Source organism: Heterocephalus glaber, unplaced genomic scaffold (assembly GCF_053883595.1).
Source record: "Heterocephalus glaber isolate CG9 unplaced genomic scaffold, H.glaber_assembly_v1.0 deba00001150, whole genome shotgun sequence".
Lineage (NCBI taxonomy): Eukaryota > Metazoa > Chordata > Mammalia > Rodentia > Bathyergidae > Heterocephalus > Heterocephalus glaber.
Genome location: NW_028258204.1, coordinates 2,157,243 through 2,178,615, shown reverse-complemented (window position 1 = coordinate 2,178,615; position 21,373 = coordinate 2,157,243). Strand labels below are relative to the sequence as shown.

At 40.2% G+C, this 21,373-nt stretch overlaps 1 protein-coding gene and 1 pseudogene across 1 annotated transcript; one reads left to right on the top strand and one right to left on the bottom strand.

Annotated features, from left to right (window-relative positions):
* Nucleotides 1-850: 850 nt before the first annotated feature.
* LOC147828273 (beta-microseminoprotein-like) lies at nucleotides 851-11,340 on the bottom strand. Its single transcript, XM_087210560.1, has 4 exons — nucleotides 11,061-11,340; nucleotides 10,433-10,538; nucleotides 3,845-3,950; nucleotides 851-1,295 (listed from the first exon to the last, which is right to left on the bottom strand). Exons 1-4 carry the CDS (start codon nucleotides 11,208-11,210, stop codon nucleotides 1,166-1,168), a joined length of 492 nt encoding a protein of 163 aa, XP_087066686.1. The 5' UTR covers nucleotides 11,211-11,340; the 3' UTR covers nucleotides 851-1,165.
* Nucleotides 11,341-14,908: 3,568 nt separating this feature from the next.
* Nucleotides 14,909-16,889, top strand: LOC147828272 (3-hydroxyisobutyrate dehydrogenase, mitochondrial pseudogene; annotated as a pseudogene).
* The last annotated feature ends 4,484 nt before the right edge of the window (nucleotides 16,890-21,373 follow it).

Below are 21,373 nucleotides of genomic sequence, written 5' to 3'. Positions count from 1 at the left end.
TTTACTTAGTGTTGAAAAGATGTACAAATTGGAAACATGTAGTCTCAGATTTGACAAAAGGTCCACACATACTAACTCTATCTCTGTAATTTAAAGGATGAAGTGATGGTAGGGTTTCATGGATCTAAGGCAGGAGTGACCCACCAAGTGGGAGGGTCACCTCAACACAAAGCACAGGTAACGTAAATTCAGATTTTGACACTAAAGGATTGCGAAAGCTTGGGAGGGGAAGAGAGGTGAGGAAAAATACCACTGGAAAAGAATGTCCCAGAGGACACTAAATACATAGGAGAAAGGAGACACAACCATATCTTCAAGTAGAAGGAGCTAGGGCTTTGTAGGACCCTTAACTGTCACCAATCCTTCAACAACTAAGATGCATATTTAGAAATGAGGTACACAGAACCACTCTGAACCCACGGACTTCAGGGTGCCTGGCCACCATGTTACAGCAGGAACAGCATCCATTCTGGTGTGGAAAACCAGCACTGGATTGAGAAAGCACATGTTCTACACCTCAGAAACTGTAGAGGAGGTACATTTTGTCACTGTTTGAAATTACCCCATATTGGAATCTGTGGAGCAACAGATATCAAGAGTCTTGTACCCAGGCTAGGCTAATTGAATCAGAGCCCTAGACTCAATTCTCTGTGATGCTGCATGGCTTCCTGAGAGAACTTCATCAACTTACTTTTCCTGCCCTCCTCTGATCTTGGGCAAAAAGAGAGGGATTGATGACATAGAAGACAGGACCTTACCTGAAAAAGTAGTGTATAAGCATGAACATCAAAAAGGAAAAAATAATCTGATTTCATTTCATAGATACATTTATTTTTATTTTGTCCACCAGGACACAGGAAAAGGGAAGCTGAAAGTAGACATATGACAAGTGGCAGAGGTAGCAGTTGTCATCTGGAAGAGATGCATGATAACTGACTGCAGTGTGAGACACACACTGTGACTTTCATTTATATATTTTTTGTCTACATGCTTTGAAATGCACATTGAACCACTGCATGTATAATTAGTCATTTTAAAGAACATCCACGTTCATTGGTTTGCTCAAGAATGACTTTACTACTAGATAGGGCTACAAATTCACATTCTTTTTGAAGCCACAGGGGTAGAATGGGTAGCCTGGGGATACTGGGCATACAGGAGGACATTACAGTTTCCAGTGACTGACAGGACAAGGTTTTCCTGGGTCCTTGCGATACTCCACAGTGTAGGTGCAGTTGTCCTTGTGGAAAATGGAACGGCACCTGATTTTGTCATAATCCACAGGCACAGCAACTCTGTCATGGAGATAAGAACAAAGCCTGTTAGAAGGACAAGGATACCAGCCACCCCACCCTCTGTCCATGTCAGCTCTGTGCATGAAGAAGCACACAATCGTATTGGTGGTTTGCCCCTCACTAATCTATGGCAATGCTATGTCTGGCAGTCCCAGGGTGGGTCCCCAAGCCCTGGACCTGTCTATACCATACAGTCACATGGATCAGCCCTCACATGGGTCCCACTTTTTCCTGCATGAACATTAGTCAGGAGCCATGGTGAAAGGCACAGAGTAGGTCTCCCACATGCAGTCTGCACAGCCCTTCCCTGCCACTGTGTTCACGATGGCCAGCACTGCTACTGATTGGATTTGGGTGGGAAGGGCTGCCCCTAGCCTATATTGCACTATTACCTGAAGAGCTAACTCCACCAACAGGAGCAAGGACTCATCTTAGACTAGGGACACAGACTTAAGGGAGATGATCAAACTGGGGTCACATAGCTGGGAAATTCCTCCCCACACTCTGATGCACAGTATAGTGCTTATACCTCCCTTGAAATCCAGTCTCTGGACAACTATTTAAGGAGATCTAAGCAGACAGAAGCAGACAGCTCCAGGGCCATTTGGGACAATATTTTCATGCATGAAGCTATGAAGGAATTCTACTTGGAGAAAAGAAAATGTGTGGTCCTCTTTCTCAGCCATTGAAATCAGTGCAGCTCTTCTGTGCTCCCACTTCACTGCTGGGACCAACCCTTATCCTTCTTTACCTAACTCTCAGGAACCACAGAGGGTAGGGCTATGGATGTTCTGGGATTACAAAGCTGACTAACAAGGGAGAGTTTTGCAAGTAGGCAGCAGTGCTCCCTTATAAGTGAAAAAATTTTGACCAGCCTAGAACATGGTTGAGACATGACTACACTGCAGAGTCAAATGTCACTTGCTACAAAGACACTGCAAAATTACAAGAGTTACAATATTTAGATGTAGCTGCACTGGGCAGTGGTTGGCACTGCAATGTTTAGGAGTCTGCTCCAGGCATCTGCCCCAGTCTTTACTTCAGGGTCTTGTTTGTTCCCCTGTGTACTAACCACAAATTCTCTCAATGAATATGGGTAAAACTTTCTAGACACTTCAACTTCAGTAGGATTCCCACGTTCCTATTATGTCATCAGATTGTTCATCTACTCACTGGAGTTCACATATGACTCTGAGGCTTTGGGTTCCAATCAGATCCAGAGGTTAGTTTGGGAAATAATACTTCACAATGGTGCTTCTCTCAACAAAGATTGTCCTGTTGAGCAGGGAGGTAGGGTTGTGGTAAAGCATCCTAACATAGTTTTCATGAGTCCTGGGTTCATACTCAGTGCCACAACAGCAAAACAAATAAAATAAACACTATTAATATTATTGTAAAGCACTACAAGCTAGGGCTGACTGACATGGAGACATCAGAGTGATTGAAGGGTGGGAGTGGGATGCCTCCTTTAGATGCAGCTGCAGGTATCTGTGCTTTATTTCCCAAGGGATAAAATTTTGGAATTTATAGAAATGTAACAGAGAACTTGCCAAACCCTCTGCTTCTGTGACTTCAACATGTGAAGTTAAGGAACATAGGGTTTATAGAATGTGCAACACCATAGCTCATTCCTGACAACTCCCACCTCTTTCCTATGTCAGGGTTTTCACCATTCTTGTTTTTATACATTTCCAAGGTCAAGACTACAGTGGGCATCAAGAGAAATTCTACAATAGCATCTGACAATTGAGTATTATTTCCTGACCTCAGGAACCTATGAGCACTTGGGTATTACAGAAGATATATAATTAATTAATTAGTAAAGAAAAAATTGAAGTGGAAGGAAGCCAAGTGCCCATCCTCAGCTGCATGGATAAGTATACAATGTTCTGTCCACAAAATGCAATGTTATAGCATTTGATGTGGAAGGACATTGTAATACACACTGCAGCATAGGTAAAGCTTGAGGACACCACATTAAGTTCTGTAAACTACTCTCAAGAAGCCAAATACTTCATGGATGGAAGTATGCAAGGCTCCCAGAGCAGGGACACATAGGTATAGAAAGGAAAATGGTGGTAGCCAAGAATTGGGGCACAAGGAAAGAGAACTGGTGATTGGATGAGTTTTGAGTTCTAACTGAAACGAAATGAAATGTCTGTGAGGATGAATGGTAGGAATGTTGTACAACAATATGAAAGCACTAAATGTACTTGAAAAGAATAAAATAATAGGAGTGAAAACTGAACCACACCCAAGGTGAACCCTCATGTAGACCATGGGGTCTGGGTGATGCGCATGTGTGGACACAGCCTCTGAAAAATAGTATGTGGAGCTTTCACTGGCAGTGCTGAGTGTGGGACTCTGATCATATATGTGAAGGAGACAAAAAGGACATCTCTGTCTCTGCTCCATTTCACTGAGAATCTAAAACCACTCTACAAAATAAAGGCTATTAGGAAGACAAGAAAAATAGGATTACGAATAAGAAAGGAACTGATGTTTGGAGACAGCCAGATCCCCTTTGGGTTACTGTGAACTATACTCACCTACTACAGCATTTCAATCCATTTTCTTTGCAAGAACAATCCAAACAGTAATCAGACGTCCATTTAGAGTTCTTTAAGTGTTCCACTCCATGAATATCAATGCACACTGAAAAACCCACACATCACCATCATTAGAGTCTTAGATGGAGTCCCAGATCTGGTAAGTTTTTAAAGTTCTCTAGTTGAGTCTCAGCCCAATAAAATTGAAAAGTAAGTTCTCACTTCTGCAGCACATATACTAAAATTGAAAAGTAATATCTTAAGTGCAGACTAAGTTGTAGTTCTTCGTTTCCTCCATTTCTGTATGTGTCCTAACCCATTGCATTGTATTGGGTCAAAGGCTTTCACCTGTCAGCAGTCACATAATCAATATTAAAAAACCACCAAGGTCCCCAGTCGCATGGAACACATGCCGAATCAGCCTGCTGCAGACAGGCAGGTCTGTGCATGCCCTACCAAGGTCCTGAGTCATGTGGAAGATGCCTAATCACCGCGCTGTAGACAGGCATGTCGGCCCATGCCCTACTGAGGTCCTGAGTCACACAGGACACGCCAAATCAGCACCCTGCAGACAGGCAGGTCTGTGCACGCCCTACCGAGGTCCTGAGTTACGTGGAAGACACCAAATCACCCCGCTGCAGACAGGCAGCCACCTGATTCCACACTACAAAGATACAGAAGACACTACACCACCAGACCAAGGTACTGAGTCCCACTGTTCCCGGCCCAGAGGTAGGGGCTTCTGAGCCATCGTCCCACTGCTCCTGGTCAAGAGGAAGGGGCTTCCTGGTCACCATCCCTCCCCCTGCTCCCAGCCCAGAGGAAAAGGCTTTTGGGCCACCTTCTGTCCCTCTGCTCCTGGCCCAGAGGAAGGGGCTTCTGAGCCACCATCCCACTGCTCCTGGTCCAGAGGAAGGGGCTTCTGAGCCACCATCCCACTGCTCCTGGTCCAGAGGAAGGGGTTTCCCGGCTACCATCCCTCCGGTTGCTCCCAGCCCACAGGAAAGGGCTTTTGGGTCACCATCCATACCATTGCTCGCAGCCCCTGTCCCACCTCACCCAGCTCAGAGGAGGTAATCCATGCAGGCACTAACAGCCCCCCGCCACAGTCAAAATGAGAAAACATGTAAATAAGTCTCAAAACCAGACTTCCAGATCACCTACAGCAACCCCAAGGGGAAATGAGATGGAACAATCTGATACTCAACCACCTGGACCCACTGAACTGGCAACAAAAGGGGATCTGGAAAAAATGAAATCAGAAATAATTTCTCAGATAACAGGAGAAATTGTGCCCCTAGTGCAAGACATGATTAATAAATCTAGAGAGGAGCTCAGGAACATGATGGAATCCCAACATAAGAAACAAATGGAATCCATAAAAGAGATGCAAATAGATTTCCAAGACATGAAAAACTCCATTGAAAGTCTACACAGCAGAATGAGCCAATGTGAGGACAGAATTTCAGATATAGAACATAAGATTGCAATTAGTGACCAGGAAAAGAAAAATTGCTTGAAAATTATAAGGGAACATGAGAAATCAATGCAGCAGCTGCTAGATGATGCAAAGAAGAATAACATAAGACTGATTGGGCTCAATGAGGAAACAGGAGAGAGTGCAGATGACATAAAAAATCTCTTCACAGAAATAATGGCAGAAAACTTCCCAAGCAGGGGAAAAGAGCTTGACATACAGATAAGTGAGGCATATAGGACTCCAAATAGCCTTGATCAAAACAAATCTACACATAGGCAAATAATTGTTAAGATTCCAGAAACACAACAGAGGAACAAAGTTCTCCAAGCAGTCAGAGAAAAGAAACAAATCACATACAAAGGAAAGCCCATCAGAATCACAGCAGACTTCTCAACACAAACCATCAAGGCAAGAAGAGCTTGGAGTGACATATTCCAAGCCCTAAAAGAAAACAGCCTCCAATCCAGATTGATGTACCCTGCAAAACTATCTTTCAAAATGGATGGAGAAATAAGATACTTTCATGACAAAGAGCACCTTAGGAACTTTGTGAATACCAAACCAGCACTCCAAAGAATTTTACACAATATCAGAGGAACAGATATTGAGGATCACAACCCCAGGAAGCAAAGCAGAATGAACCCATCTGGCATGACAAGAAATTAAATCTAAAGGGGGAGAACCCAACAAAAAGAAAAAGTCATGGCAATGACAAGTCAATACGTTTCAGTTATAACCATCAATGTTAATGGTCTCAATTCACCAATCAAAAGAAATAGACTGGCACAATGGGTGAAGAAGCAAAATCCAACAATATGCTGCAGACAAGAAACACACTTAATTCAAAAGGAAACTCATAGACTGAAAGTTAAAGGGTGGAAAACAATACTGCATGCGACAGGAACCCGAAAAAAAGCAGGAGTAGCTATCCTCTTGGCAGATCAAGTAGATTTCAAACCAACACTGATTAAGGGAGATGAAGAAGGACATTACATCCTTGTAAAGGGAACAATCCAAGAGGAAGAGATGACAATCATAAATATCTATGCACCAAACACTAGTGCACCCAACTATATAAAACAAATACTAACAGACATGAAAAGCCATATATCCACTAATATAATTGTAGTGGGGGACCTCAACACCCAACTGTCACAAATAGATAGATCAACTAGGCTAAAAATAAGTAATGAAATACTAGAACTCAATCGAACTCTTGAACAAATGAACTTAACAGATGTTTCAGAGTCTTCCACCCCACAAAATCAGCATACACATTCTCCTCAGATGCACATGGGTCATTCTCCAAAATAGACCACATACTCACACATAGAACATGTTTAAGTAAGTGTAAAGGAATTGAAGTTGTCCCCTGTACATTATCAGACCATAGTGCTATGAAATTGGAGATTCACAGCAAAAGAAACTGGAAAAATTTCATAAACATGTGGAAATTGAACAACACACTTCTGAATAACCAATGGGTCACAGAGGAAATTAAAAAAGAAATCAGAAAGTTCCTTCAATTAAATGACAATGACAATACAACATATCGGAATCTATGGGACACAATGAAAGCAGTCTTACGAGGGAAATTCATAGCAGTGAATATGCATATTAGGAAAACAGAACGATCCCAATTAAACAACTTGATGCTGAACCTCAAGCTTCTAGAAAAAGAAGAGCAGGACAACCCCAAAGCTCATACAAGGGAGGAAATTATAAAGATCAGAGGAGTAATCAATGCAATGGAGACTAAGAGAACGATACAAAAAATCAATGAAGCCAAGAGTTGGTTCTTCGAAGGAATCAACAAAATTGATAAACCCTTAGGCAACCTTATCAGAAAAAGGAAAGAAAAGGCCCAAATCCATGCACTTAGGAATGAAAAGGGTGAAATGACAACAGACCCAGCAGAAATCCAGAGGATCATCAATACCTACTTCCAAAACCTATACACCAATAAGATGGACAACACAGAAGAAATGGACAGATTCCTAGATACATATGAATTACCAAAGTTGAATGAAGAAGACCTAAAAATTCTGAACAACTCAATATCAACCAATGAAATTGAAAATGTAATTAAAAAGTTATCAACTAAGAAAAGCCTGGGCCCTGATGGCTTCACTGCTGAATTCTACAAGACATTTAGAGAGGAACTGCTGCCACTACTGTTTAAACTCTTCAATGAAATTGAAAGGGAAGCAATCCTCCCAAATTCATTCCTGGAAGCAAGCATCACCTTGATCCCCAAATCAGAGAAAGATCCAACTGAAAAAGAGAACTATAGGCCAATCTCACTAATGAACATAGATGCAAAAATCCTTAATAAGATAATGGCAAACAGAATGCAAAAGATCATCAAGTCGATCATAAACCCTGATCAAGTGGGATTCATCTGAGGGATGCAGGGATGGTTCAATATACGAAAATCAATTAATGTAATACACTATATCAATAGAGCCAAGTACAAAAACCATATGATTATCTGAATAGATGCAGAAAAAGAATTTGACAAAATCCAACATGCATTTATGATAAAAATCCTACCAAAAATTGGAATAGATGGTCTCTACCTCAAACTGATAGAAGCCATCTATGAAAAACCAACAGCCAATATCATATTAAATGGTCAAAAACTGAAATCCTTCACACTAAAATCAGGAACAAGACAAGGATGTCCACTATCACCACTCTTGTTCAATATAGTTCTGGAAACATTAGCCACAACAATTAGACAAGAGAAAGAAATAAAAGGAATAAAAAAGGAAATGAAGAAGTCAAATTGTCATTCTTTGCAGATGATGTGATACTCTATATAGAAGACCCCAAGAACTCCACCAAAAGTCTTCTAGACTTAATAACCAAATTCAGTCAAGTAGCTGGTTACAAGGTCAACACACAAAAATCAATAGCTTTCCTCTACATGAATGACAGACTCACTGAGAGAGAAATAGGGCAAATAATTCCTTTCACAATAGCATCCAAAAAAACTGAAATATCTAGGAATCAACCTAAAAGAAATCAAAGACCTCTTCTCTGAAAACTATGGCATTCTGAAAAGAGAGATTGAAGATGATATCAGAAAATGGACAGACATCTCCTGCTTCTGGGTAGGAAGGATTAATATAGTGAAAATGGCCATACTTCCAAAACTGCTATACAGATTTAATGCAATTCCAATTGAGATCCCAGCAGCATACTTCATAGACCTTGAGAAAATAATCCAAAATTTTATTTGGAGCAAGAAGAGACCCAGAATAGCAAAAGCAATTCTAGGTAACAGAGACATGGCAGGGGGTATCACAATCCCCAACCTGCAACTCTACTACAAAGCTACTGTGATAAAAACAGCATGGGACTGGCAAACAGACTTGAGGACCAGTGGAACAGATTAGAAGATGCAGAAACAAGGCCAGACACACTCAGCCATCTCATCTTCAACAAAGGAGCCAAACACCTCACTGGAGGAAAGATAGCCTCTTTAATAAATGGTGCTGGAAAAGTTGGGCTTCAACTTGCCAAAGATTAAAACTAGACCTATATCTCTCATCATGCACTAAACAAAAATCAAAATGGATTAAAGATCTAAATATTAAAATAGAAACTCTGAACCAGTTGGAACAGAGGTTAGGTAGAACCCTTGAAGACATCGGTGTAGGAAAAGATTTTATGAACAAAACCTCAGTTGCCTGTGAACTAGCACAAACAATCAACAAATGGGATCTCTTCTTTTTAAAAAGCTTCTGCACAGCAAGAGAAACCACCAGCAGTGTGAAGAGACAACCCACAATGTAGGAAAAAATCTTCACCTGCTCTTCCTCAGACAAAGGTCTACTATCTCGAATCTATAAAGAACTTATAAAGATCAGACCTCCCAAATTTAAAGACCCAATCCAAAAATGGGCATCTGAAATGAACAGACATTTCTCACACAAAGAAGTAGAAATAGCAAATAAATACATGAAAAAAATGCTCAACATCACTGGTCATTCGAGAGATGCAAATGAAAACAACACTGAGATTTCACTTCACTCTAGAAAGAATGGCTGCTCTCATGAAATCAACCAATAACAAATGCTGGCGGGGCTGTGGGGAAAGAGGAACCCTGCTCCACTGCTGGTGGGAGTGCAGACTGGTACAACCACTGTGGAAATCAGTATGGAGATACCTCAAAGAACTAGGACTGGAAGTCCCATTTGACCCTGCTATTCCACTGCTGGGGATCTTCCCCAAAGAATTAAAAGAATCATATAGTGATATATGTGCATCCATGTTCATAGCACCACAGTTCATAATAGCTAAAACTTGGAAATAGCCCAAATGCCCATCAACTGGAGACTGGATAAAGAAATTGTGGGTTTTTTTAATAAAATGGAGTACTACTCAGCCATAAAAAATGAGAAATTAGAGACATTTATAGCTAAGTGGATGCACATTGAGGCAATACTCTTAAATGAAATAAATAGGACACAGATGTGTAAATACTGAATAGTTTCTCTGGTGTGAGAAACTGAAAGTGTAAATAAGGACTAAATGTACAATAGGTCATGTGAAATAGGAAGAAAAGGGTCAAAGGGGAAGGAAGTGGGAGGGCTAGGGGAAAGGATAGAAGGAAATGAGATTAATATGAGAAAATGGAAAAATAGGAACAAAATCTTTGTAAATAGGGCGGACTGGAGGGTTTGAAGGGAGGGCTGGGCAAGGGTGAAAAATAAGAACCAAGAGAGACTATGTAAAGGCGCAAATTTCCAATGATGAATGTCATTATATTGTATACCTAAAATGTACCAATGATTAGAATGAATAATCGATAATGTAAAATAGGAAGAAAAGGTCCAAAGGGGTAGGGGTAGTGGGAGGGGCAGGGGAAAGGAAAGAAGGGAAAGAAAAAATGATGAGAAATGGAAAAAATGGAAAAAAAGTCTTTGTAAATAGGGAAGGGTGGAGGGCATGAAGGGAGGGCTAGGAATGGGGAAAAAATAAGAACCAAGATGCATTATGTAAAGGTATAATTCCCAATGAGAAATGTAATTGTGTTGTATACCTACAATGTACCAATAAAAGAATTTAATACAAAAAAATATTAAAAAACCAAAACTTACCATCAAACATGTCACCTCGAGGTTTTTTCAAGGGGAGCGTATAACAGCGGGCACTGAATGAAGTCTCCACGGTGGCCAAGATGAGGAGACAGCCCAGGAGAGCTTTCTGTAACATAAGAAATGTCAAGGTGGACAGAGAATGGGGTCAGACTGTCATCTAATATTTGGGGGTCACACAGAAGCTCCCTGATGGCCTATGTGAAGTGGTTCTGAAGGCAGAGCTTACTCCCTCTTGGTGTCCAGTCAGGGAACCAGACCAACACGGTCAAAGAGTAAATGATGGACAGAACCCAATGCATGTAAACAATCCCTCAGCTGCAACAACAATTGATTTCTTATTATAGATGATGTTTGAGAAATCTTTAAGAAAAAAAGAGGTCATTTTAGATGTTTTCAGAATATCTAGAATATAAATGAGAGAAATGAGGAAAAGAAAGAGGTTTTGAAGGCAATAAAACATGGGTAAAGACAAAGATGAAATGTACAGTTGGAGGTAGGCTGGAATTGAGTAAATTGTAAATCTGACCAGAAAGACATATTACGGCAGTGTCTTAGTGAATTTTCTTGTCACTGAGACACACTACCTCAGACCTGCAACTTAAAGGAGAAGAGGTTTATTTTGACTCACAGTTTGTAGAGGCTTCAATCCTTGCACAGTCAGCAGCATGGTGGACTGTGCCAATGCTGAAGGAATCTCCTGATTTCCAGGTGGTCTGGAATCAGAGTGAGATAAAGGCAGGAGCTGGAAGAGAGACATGCCCTTCCAAGTCACGCCCATAGTTACCCAACTCTTTTGACCAGATGCTGCTTTCTAACAGCAAGTCTGTTGCAATGCCCCTTGGATCAACCAGATTGCAAAAAGTTTTACTTTGTGGACATAAGCCTTTGGGTGGATACCTAGATTCCTAAATCCCCAACTCTACCCCTACTAAAGATGCACGTACTTCTTTTTATCCAAAGTGCATTTAGTCACTCTCTAAGAGTTGCCAAAGTCCTAACATTTCCAATGTTGCTGAATTGTACAAGTCCAAGGTCTAATCAAAGATTTAAAGTAAGCTCTTAACTGTGAGCCCTATAAAAATAAAAAAAGAAAGTTGAGAACTGCTAGCATATACAATAGCTCTGTGCAAACATATCCATTTCCAAATTGAAGAACAAGGAAATAGAAAAAAATGGAACCAAAGGAAAATCAAATCCAGAGGGGCAGATGTAGTTCCACTTTCATCCCCAGGAGCAAGAGATGGCAAGATACAAGTTTCAAAATGTTTGAGCAGTGCCACCCCTAGGGCATTGCTGATAATTGCTCAATCTATTATTTTGGGCTACTTTGCTCAATCCTTGCAACTTCCCTCAGCCATTTCACTTTCATGACTTCTCCAGCTTTGCTCATCTCCACAGCACTTCTGAGTTCACTCTGACAGCTTCATACATCATCTACTCCAAAGCAAACTACCTGGCCCCAAGGCCTTCTTCAGAAATCTGGGTGGAGGCTTCTAGGACTCCATGCTGCTCACCCCTAAAACCAGCACCATACAGGTAACACTAAACCTGCCAAGAGCTCCAGTAGTAGCCAACCCTATTTCATCATGGCTGCAGAAGCTAGATGGCAAGGGCATTCCTGGGGAGTTTGAAGAGTGCTAGAAAGTTGTGCCTCCATATTCTGCTGGCTCAGAACCAAGGTCCTTGATTGCTCTCTGTTGATTCTGTGAGTCTGAGGGCCACCAGTGAGTAGAGAGGCTCAAAAGTCCTTTCTCATCCATGGATTGCCTGACTCACTTCTCTTCCTTTCTGTATATGGGACACTTAGTCCTGATGTGTGTGTGATGCTTTAGAGAGCATGACCAGGCAGAAAATTTGCTAGAGACTTCTAGGTAATGTGGCTTCTCGCTCAGGGTTGAGGTGAGGACAACTGACCATGTTCTGCTGGGATTCTGTCTCACTAGGTGCACTGCTATTTCTCCAAGTGCCTTTTTCTTCACATTCCCTTCTTAAAGACCCTCTCCAACTCCAATGCATCATGACTACTCTTTCCCCTGTTCAGGATGCTTCCTTTCCCTTTTGTTTTCAGATCTAAGAGGAGGCCAGGTCATCCTTGTGTTTGGTTCACACTAAGAAAATTCAAGTTTGAATTTGAGGCAGAGAGGAGGTCTTCATAGATTTTTATAGCTTTAGAAAGAAGATTTTTTCTTCATTCAACATAATACAGCAAAAGAGCCCGGGGGATTGGCTCCCAAATACAATGCAATATTGAAGCTTATGTTTGATTTATTTCATTTAACATTATAACCTTAAAGTGCACTCATTTTCTTACAAACGAGTTGGATTTTGCTTTATTAAGGGCAAGGTAGAATCCCATTTTGTATGAATACCACATTTTTTGTATCTAGTCATCTGCTGATGGACATATAAGCCACTTCAAAGAATGAACTCTTACGAGTTGTGGTGCTTTTAACATGGGTATTCATGCATCTCTCTAATAAGATGTCTTCAACCCTTTAGGAAGATACCTAGGAGGGAAACAGCTGGATGGAGTAGAATTCCTAATTTTAGTTTTTCAGGAATATCTATACTGACCTCTACAGTGGTTATACTAATTTCCACTCCCACCAACAATTCAGAAGGGTTCCCTTTTCCCACAGCCCTACCAGGGTTTATTATCAGTTGATTTTTTTTTTTTGGTACCATGGATTGAACTCGGAATCTTGCATTGCAAGGCAAGGCATGGAACCACTGAACTAAATCCCTGGCCCATCAGTTGATTTCTTGATGGTAGCCATTCTTCCTGGAGTAAGATTGAATCAAGTGTTTTCTTTTGCATGTCTCAAAATGTTGAACACTTTTTCTTGTATTTATTGGCCACTTGCACTTCTTTGGGGTAGGGTCTATTCATTTCAATTCCCTTTTGTAGGTTGGGTCTTTTATTTTGGAGGGGGGGGTCTAATTTTTTGGTGTTTTTGTCTATTCTAGTTATTAGCCTTCTTTCCAAGAAGTAGTTGATAAAAATTTTCCCATTGCATCTGTTTACTCTTGTTTCTATTATTTTACATGATCTTTTTAATTTCATATAATTTCATTTATTGATTTTTATTGTTATTCTTAATCGATTCTTAATTTATTGATTCTTAATGTTATTTCTTGTGCAATTGAAGTTTTATTCATAAAGTCCTTTTCTATGCCTTTGTCTAAGAGTTTTAGCTATTTTTCTTCCAGCAGATTGTTTCTGTTTTAGTATTTAGTTATTTGGTCCATGTTGATTTTAGTTTAACCCATGGTGAGAGGTAGTGTCTAGATACAGCCTTCTCTTGTGTATAGCCACTTTTCCCAGTGCCACTTGATAAACAGGCTATCTTTCCTCTAGTGTAGGTTTTCCCAAGATCAGGTAGCTGAATGTGCCTGGGTTTGTTTCTGCACAATCTGTTCTTTTGGATGTGGAGATTTTTCTGTTAAGTACAATAAGTCAAGCACTGAAACATAATTTCTGACATCAGGCATATGTAGAATCTACAATAGGTGCTTCATATTAGTTGAGAGTAGAACGTTGATTACCAGAGTTTGGGTAGAATGAAAGGGTGGGAAGTGTGGAGAAAGTGATAAATGTGTGCTAAGTCATAGCTAAATAAAAGTAAAATGTTCTGCTATGCTACTGGATAGTTGGATGACAATGGATAATAATAATGCCTGTATATTCCACAGTTATAAGAATGTGTTTTGAAAGTTTTCAATATAAATGAATGATAAATGTTTCAGAGCATAAGCCTGAAGAAACTCAACTCATTTAAACTTTACACAACGTAACCATGTGTCAGAACATCAAGAGGCCCCGAATTACTATGTACTTTTTAATGTTTTTATTTATCAGTTTAAAATATAATTTAAACATTAGTTAAGTGAATGCACTAAAGACATTTTTTTTTTCAGGAAAAAAGAGCAAATTTCTGCTTGCAGTCATGGCCAGAATGGACTTTGGGGAACAGCAAGAAGCAACATTTCCAGACATCTGAACCAGTGAGCTATGGCTCCTATGATTACACAGCACAGTCTGAGGGGCTTAAACAAAAGAGATTCCTTTGCTCACTATTATGGAAACTAGAAATTATAGGTCAAACCTGGTCTGGTCTCTTTGGTCTCTTTCAAGGGCTCTGTCCTTGGCTTTCAAACAGTACTCTGCTGCCTTTGTAACATGGGACACAGCCCCTCTGCCTTTTTCTTGATCTAAATTTCTTCTAATATCACCTTGGAACTATATTAGGTTCACTTAACAGTCTTGTTTTGTTCTTGTTACCACTTTAAAAGCTCTCTTTCCAAAATACTACTCACATAATGAACTACTGGAAGTTTGAGATGAACCTATAATTTTTAGGACAAAATTGAATCCCTTATGTCTTTATCTTGAAATGTTCCCCAGGCTCACTCCAGAATCTAAAAACACTATTCTGGGTTTGTCATGCCCCTCGATGGAGCTCTGGCCTTTTGACCATGGATCTTGAAGCTCCTCAAGACTGGGTACAGTCATCTTTCCACACCATTTCCACCACCTCTGAATGTCGCTCTCAATGCAGTGCTGGGTCCTTCAAAATACTGTTCCTCAGTCATGCAGTACTGGAAGATAAGGTCTGTGTGAGTTATTTGAGTCATGAAACTGGAGCCTGATGAATGAACTCTTGGCTTTCTTCCTTTGCTCTGTTCTCATGCTCACATTTTGGAATAGTAGAGGGTAAAGTTGCTTCCACCTTGATTTGCCTTTTTACTTTACCATTTTCTCTTCACTTTTTCAAATGAATTAATGCTAGCATCCTACAACATTTTCTATTTGTAAGATGCATTGTGGCTCCTAACAATGAATTGGTCTTTTCTGAGTTTAAATTTGTGTCCAGGCTTGCTTTGAACTCCTGGGATTAGACAATACTTTTTCTTCAGGCAAACTAGCACCCGGGACTACAATCACACACCAACACACCTATTTCACAATAAAGTGACTTACATTTTCACTTCTAAAATTGACTTGATGGGGCTGGGGATTTAGCTCAGTGGTTCTGGTGCCTGCCTCGCAAGTGCAAGGTTCTGAGTTTGATCCCCAGTACTCCCCCAAAATAAAATAAAATAAAATACTTGATGATCACTCGACACAAATAAAAGTCATAACATAAATAGCTACACATGGGCCTGGGATTTAGCTCAGTGGTTTTGTCGCCTGCTGCGCAAGTGCAAGGACCCGAGTTTGATCCCCAGTACCAAAAAATAAATAAATAAATAAATAAAAATAGCTACACATAATGTTTTGTCTTAAGCATCTGTGCTCCACGAGAGATGGAAATTTGTGCTCTTTGGATTGAAAGAACAACTTCTCATCAATGTGCCAAATATGAACCCCTCTCCTTAAGTGCTGGGAAGCTGCTCTGGTACTAGAGCCACCAGCAGTGGCCAGCTAGCAGCCTTGCAGCTGTGCTTTCTAGGTCAATGGTTTCTAACACTCCAGCTAGAGTCATTGAACTAAGTAATATGAGGAATCCAATGGCAAAAAAACCCTCATGAAACCTGGCTATCCACTCATTATTATGACACTTTCCCTGATGCATGCAAAGAGTTTCAAGAGGTAGGTGAACAAGTCGTGTATTCCCCAGCAGGTGTAGGTGAAAAGGCTGACAGAATTATTATAATACTGCTCAGCAGTATCAATGGTGAGTGGAAATTTACTCTGAATCAAGTGGAATTCTAAAAAAAAAAGTGAAGAAAGGCTCATTATTAATAGATTCTAGTACCATTGATCCTGCAGTTTCAAAAGAATTGGCCGAAGAAGTTGAGAAAATGGGAACAATTTCCATCAATGACCCTGTTTCTGGTGGTGTAGGAGCTACTTCAACTGGGAACTTCATTTGTGGTGGGAGGAGTCAAAGACAAATTTGCTGCTGCCAAAGAGCTGCTGGGGTGCACAGGCTCCAGTGTGGTATATTGTGGAGCTGTCGCAACTGAGCAAGCTGCCAAGATCTGCAGCAATATGCTGTTAGCTATTAGTGTGATTGGAACTGATGAAACTATGAATCTTAGAATCAGGTTTTGGCTTGATCCAAAACTGTTGGCTAAAATCCTAAATATGAGTTCATGATGCTGTTGATTGATTGGCACTTATAATCCTGTACCAGTGGTGATGGATGGTGTTCCCTCTGCTAATATTTCTCAGGGTAGATTTGGAACAATATTCACGGCTAAGGATCTGGGATTAGCTCAAGACTCTTCCACCAGCACAAAGAGCCCAATCCTTCTGGGTAGTCTGACCCATCAAATCTACAGGATGATGTGTGCAAAGGGCTACTCAAAGAAAGACTTCTCAGGGCGAGGGATTTAGCTCAGCAGCACCATGCCTGCCTTGCAAGGTCAAGGTTCTGAGTTCGATCCCTGGTATAAAAAGAAAGACTTCTCATCCATATTCCAGTTTCTATGAGAGGAGGAGAACTTCTGAGTGTGCCCCTTGTCATGGACATTGTTGAAACCAAACTCTCCTCTGGAGCCTCCTTCTAGCTCACTCCACAAGTAAATGGATTTAAACAAGGACACCTCTCTATTTTGATTGAAATCCCTAGAATTTCTTACACATTTGAACTGTTTATTCTTTTTGTCTGTTTAGCAAAGATGAGAAAACAATTTTTTCTACAAGTCATTAAATTGTACGAATAAAATTAATTTAAAAAATTTTTGCCGACTAAATTGACCTTTTTAAAAAGTGTGATTCCTATCTTTAAAAATTACTGAATACTTCAATCAAAATATTATTTACTCCCCTCTGCAAACAAAACCAAATATTTTGTGAACAAGATGAAATCTGTCTTAAAGAAAGGAACCCAGTGCAAGGAGAATTAGAGAAAGGAATTATAGTGAATTACTACCTATATCCCTTGGGAAATTGGTATTGTTAACAAAGTGGTGATATTCTTGCATTTCTGAAGTTAATGATTTATTTTTCAGGGGATTGATAAAGCACAAGAACTTCTTTGTGTATGTTTTACAATTTGGACTCTATTGCGGCACCTTGCTGTACCCCTCTTGTTACAACTCCAAGTACTCAACAAAGTCTTTTTTATATTTTTCACTTTCTTTACATTCTTACTACATATTTTTTTTGCTTAAATACTTTTATTGGTGCATTTTAGGTATACAATACGTTTACATTTATCATTGGATGCTTGTACGTGTACATGATGTATCCTGGTTCTTATTTTTTCCCCATTCCTGTGCGCCCTTCAACCTGTCCACTCTTCCCTATTTACATAGACTTTGTTTCCATTTTTTCTTTTGTCATAATTTTCCTTTCCCTTCTTTCCTTTACCCTTCCCCTCCCACTTTCCCTACTCCTTTGGACCTTTTCTTCCTATTTCAAATTATTAATTATTCATTTTAATCATTTTAATCCTTATTTACACTTTCAGTTTCTCACACTAGAGAAACTATTTGGTATTTACACATGTATGTCCTATTTTTTTTTAATTCAAAAGAATGACATCCTAAGACTTTCAGAGCAAATGATGATATCTTCTTTAGATAATTATTACATTATTCTAAGTATAGCCATATTATTTTGAATTAAAATAAATTTCTATGATGATAAAAATCCATTGAGAAGCAGTATTTTTTACTCTAATGGGAGCCTTGGTTGAGATGAACAGCAAGGGACAGAAAGGCACTGAATGAGAGCTCCTGGCTACTGGTCCACAATCTTGTGTGTGAAAACATTTACTCCTCTTCCCTACAAGGTCTGCGGACAATGCGACAAGAGATCCAAGACTGTGGGAAAGTCATTTTAGAGATTTTCTTCCACCATGTGTGATGAGAGATCACAAAGTATTTCATAAAATATGAAGTACCTACCATTGAGAGTAGCGAGTACAAGGAGCCTTCCATAGTTATGGTTTGGATGCAAGTTGAAAATATTTAAGACAATAATTCTGAACATGGACAGATTTTTTATTATCCTTAAACAAAAGTCCTCATTTAATGAATTAATAAATTGAACATGGAGAAGATGATCTCATCTCTTATCTCACTTCTGTATCCTACCTTCATCTTCTATTCTTACAACTCTTCTTTGGGTCCCTGCTATCCTCAATATGAAAGATGGGGGAAATTCCTCCCTTCTTCATTTCTTCCCAGAGATTCCCTCTGAGAAGGCCTGCCTGCCCGTGACAAGTATAAAGGAAGAAATGGTTGAGAAGTATTCAATGCATGATAACAGATCAGGTTAGCCAGTAGGAGCCTCTTCTCTGTCCACCACTCCCACAGCCTCACAGTGTACGAAGTGGTCCTACCAATATCCTGTAACAAAATCTATTTCCAGGTGTGTCAGAATTACATCAACCATGCTGGAAAATACACTGAAATGAGCTTAGGTGAAAGCAAATATTTTTGGATTGACTATTAAGGCTGGAGGTGAACCACATTCCACACATCTTCTGTCACCACCAGAAAACACTAATCTTGGGCATATATTCCCTTCTGGCTCATGAGTAATTCAGTCTATGCCAGCTTTGTCCATAGCTCTCATACTCTACAGAAACCTACAGGAATGAAGCCACACCCTCTATGTATTACCTTCTTAGTCTACATTTTCATTTACTTCTAAACCATTATAAGAGATTCACTTCAGTATGGCAAGAAATACAGCAAAGGCCTTCAGCAGCAGTATGTGGTGACCATATGGGTCAAGAAAACAGAGCAGAGCAAAGAAGAAAGCCACTAGCAGAGCAGCAGGAACTGGTAGATGATAAAAGTTTCTGGTGGGCAGGAGATTTAGCTCAGTGGTGCCATCATCTGCCTTGCAAGCACAAGGTCCCAAGTTTGATACCTGGTACAAAAAACCCCACAAAGTTTCTGGGCATCTAAGGACAGTGTAATTGCCATGAGCCACTTCTTCTGGGTACTGCTTCAAAAGAACACACTAGAAGCTGACAGACTGGTGACCAGAAGGAGTGTTGTGAATAACTTTCTTATTTTCTATAGGCAATCTGAAAATGCACTAAAGGAGTATGAACCCTGGCAAAAAGACAAAAAAAAGTGAAGCTGGGCTGGGGATTTAGCTCAGTGGTTCTGCCACCTGCCTCACAAGTGCAAGGTCCCAAGTTCGATCTCCGGTACCAAAAAGAAAAAGTGAACCTAATGTGTGTGGAACCACTGAGATACCTAAGAAGCAAAACTACAGGTCTCAGAGAAAGACAAGACCCAGGAATCCCCCAGGAGGCCTAGAATTTTACTGTTCATCAAGCAGGTTATTTGGTCAATGATCATGCATCGCAGCTTAGAGCAATTATGCAAAGATGCTGGGAATAGCCCAAATTTCTGTCTTTGCGGATTTTCCAAACATTTCACACATTTTGGATTTGATGTCTGACTTTTCTTTAATACAAAGCAATGAAAATAAAGTTTTGGTGACAAGTTGTTTATTTCTTTTTTCTGAGGCTAGTATTCTAAATATTGAACATAAAGTTTTGCTCAAACTCTGTTTCATCAGCATGACCACCTGCAGTCAGATACCAGGGGTTACCTTCTTCTTCTGCATACAAGTAGATCTGCACTGGCCAGAAGATAAATGACCTCTGTAGAAGTCTCAGAAAGCATCCTCATATGAAACAGCATTTCTAAAATGATAGACAACAACATCATCAGCCCTCATGCTCTCTTCTCACAAGAGCCCCACCAAGCCTGAATCTATGAGAGACTTTGAGGTCTCACCAGAACTAGTGCTGTCTGTGTTCATCTCTGGATGGAGGGCTAAGCACAGGGGAGAAATAGTTGGCACAACGGACCATAACCAGTGTTCACACATAATCTCTTTGACTTTCAAGGCTATACTACAAAGCATGCATGCTTGTACATTTTTCCTAACATGGTGCTTTGTTTTGAATACACCCCCCAAAATTTCATGTGTTTGAAGCTTTGATCCCTACTGTGACAACACTGAGAGAGATGTGACCTGGGAAGGTAACTGGGTACTGAGGATTATCTCCTCAGTCATGTACTCATGGCTCATCAGGGGAATGGTTTGTTATGAAAGCAAGCTCTCCCTAGCAAGCCTGCTCTGTATCACCATGGAATGCCCTTTGCTATGTTATGATGTAGAAGGAAGGCTGTCATCAGCTGGTGAGGCCATGCTTTTGGATTTCCAACTATCTATAACCGTGAGCTAAATAAACCTATTTTGTATAAATATTCAGTCATAGCTATTGGGTTATAGCAACAGAATACTGATTAAAATATGAGGGAAATGAAGTTTAGAAGGATGGAGAAATCTATTTGGGGATCTCTGGTGGTGACAAAAGAGATAGAATTTGAAGGCTGTGTTCCTCTTAAGACAATGCTGCCTCCCTGTCACACCTAATACCACTTCCCCCAAGGGCCTGCAGCTTCAGAATTCAAATAAATGTACTAAGCACTGTAAAGCTGCAGCATAAAGAAGGATACTCCATCCACGATAGGGATTTGGGAGCAGGAACATCTTCAGCCTTTCTCCTTCCCTACTACTCCCTGAAAACATTTCTGAGCCTCCTATGACCCTGGTATCAAAAAATTTAAGTAGATTGCAACTAGCCTAGGAATTTAGAACAAAGTTTACAGCCCATTATGTTTTCATTTATTTAACACCTTCCTTTTTTATGAGTGTTTGTTGTAACAACAATGGCTTTTGGACATAGTCTCTAAACTTTACCACAGTAGAAGTGTTAAAAGAAATTATCTGAGGCCTGGGGCCCCTGGCTCACCATCCCTGGGGCACAGATTCCATTCTGGGTCATGGGATTCAATACCACAATTGTGGAATTGCATACGCATATAGTAAATGTCAGTGATCCCAACCCAGTGATGTGACTGTGATGTTCACTCTACCTTGAACACAGAAGAAGAGCCTCACTTCTGAAAGTTTTCCTATATTTCTTTTGAAATTCATTGTTACTCCCAGTC

Coding starts and splice junctions, on each gene's coding strand:
- LOC147828273 (XM_087210560.1), bottom strand. CDS start 11,210: ATGGGCGTGACTTGGAAGGGCATGTCTCTCTTCCAGCTCCTGCCTTTA. Junction 10,539..11,060: donor GATTGAAGCCTCTACAAACT/GTGAGTCAAAAT, acceptor CTTATGTTACAG/AAAGCTCTCCTGGGCTGTCT. Junction 1,296..3,844: donor GGATTGAAATGCTGTAGTAG/GTGAGTATAGTT, acceptor TCTCCATGACAG/AGTTGCTGTGCCTGTGGATT.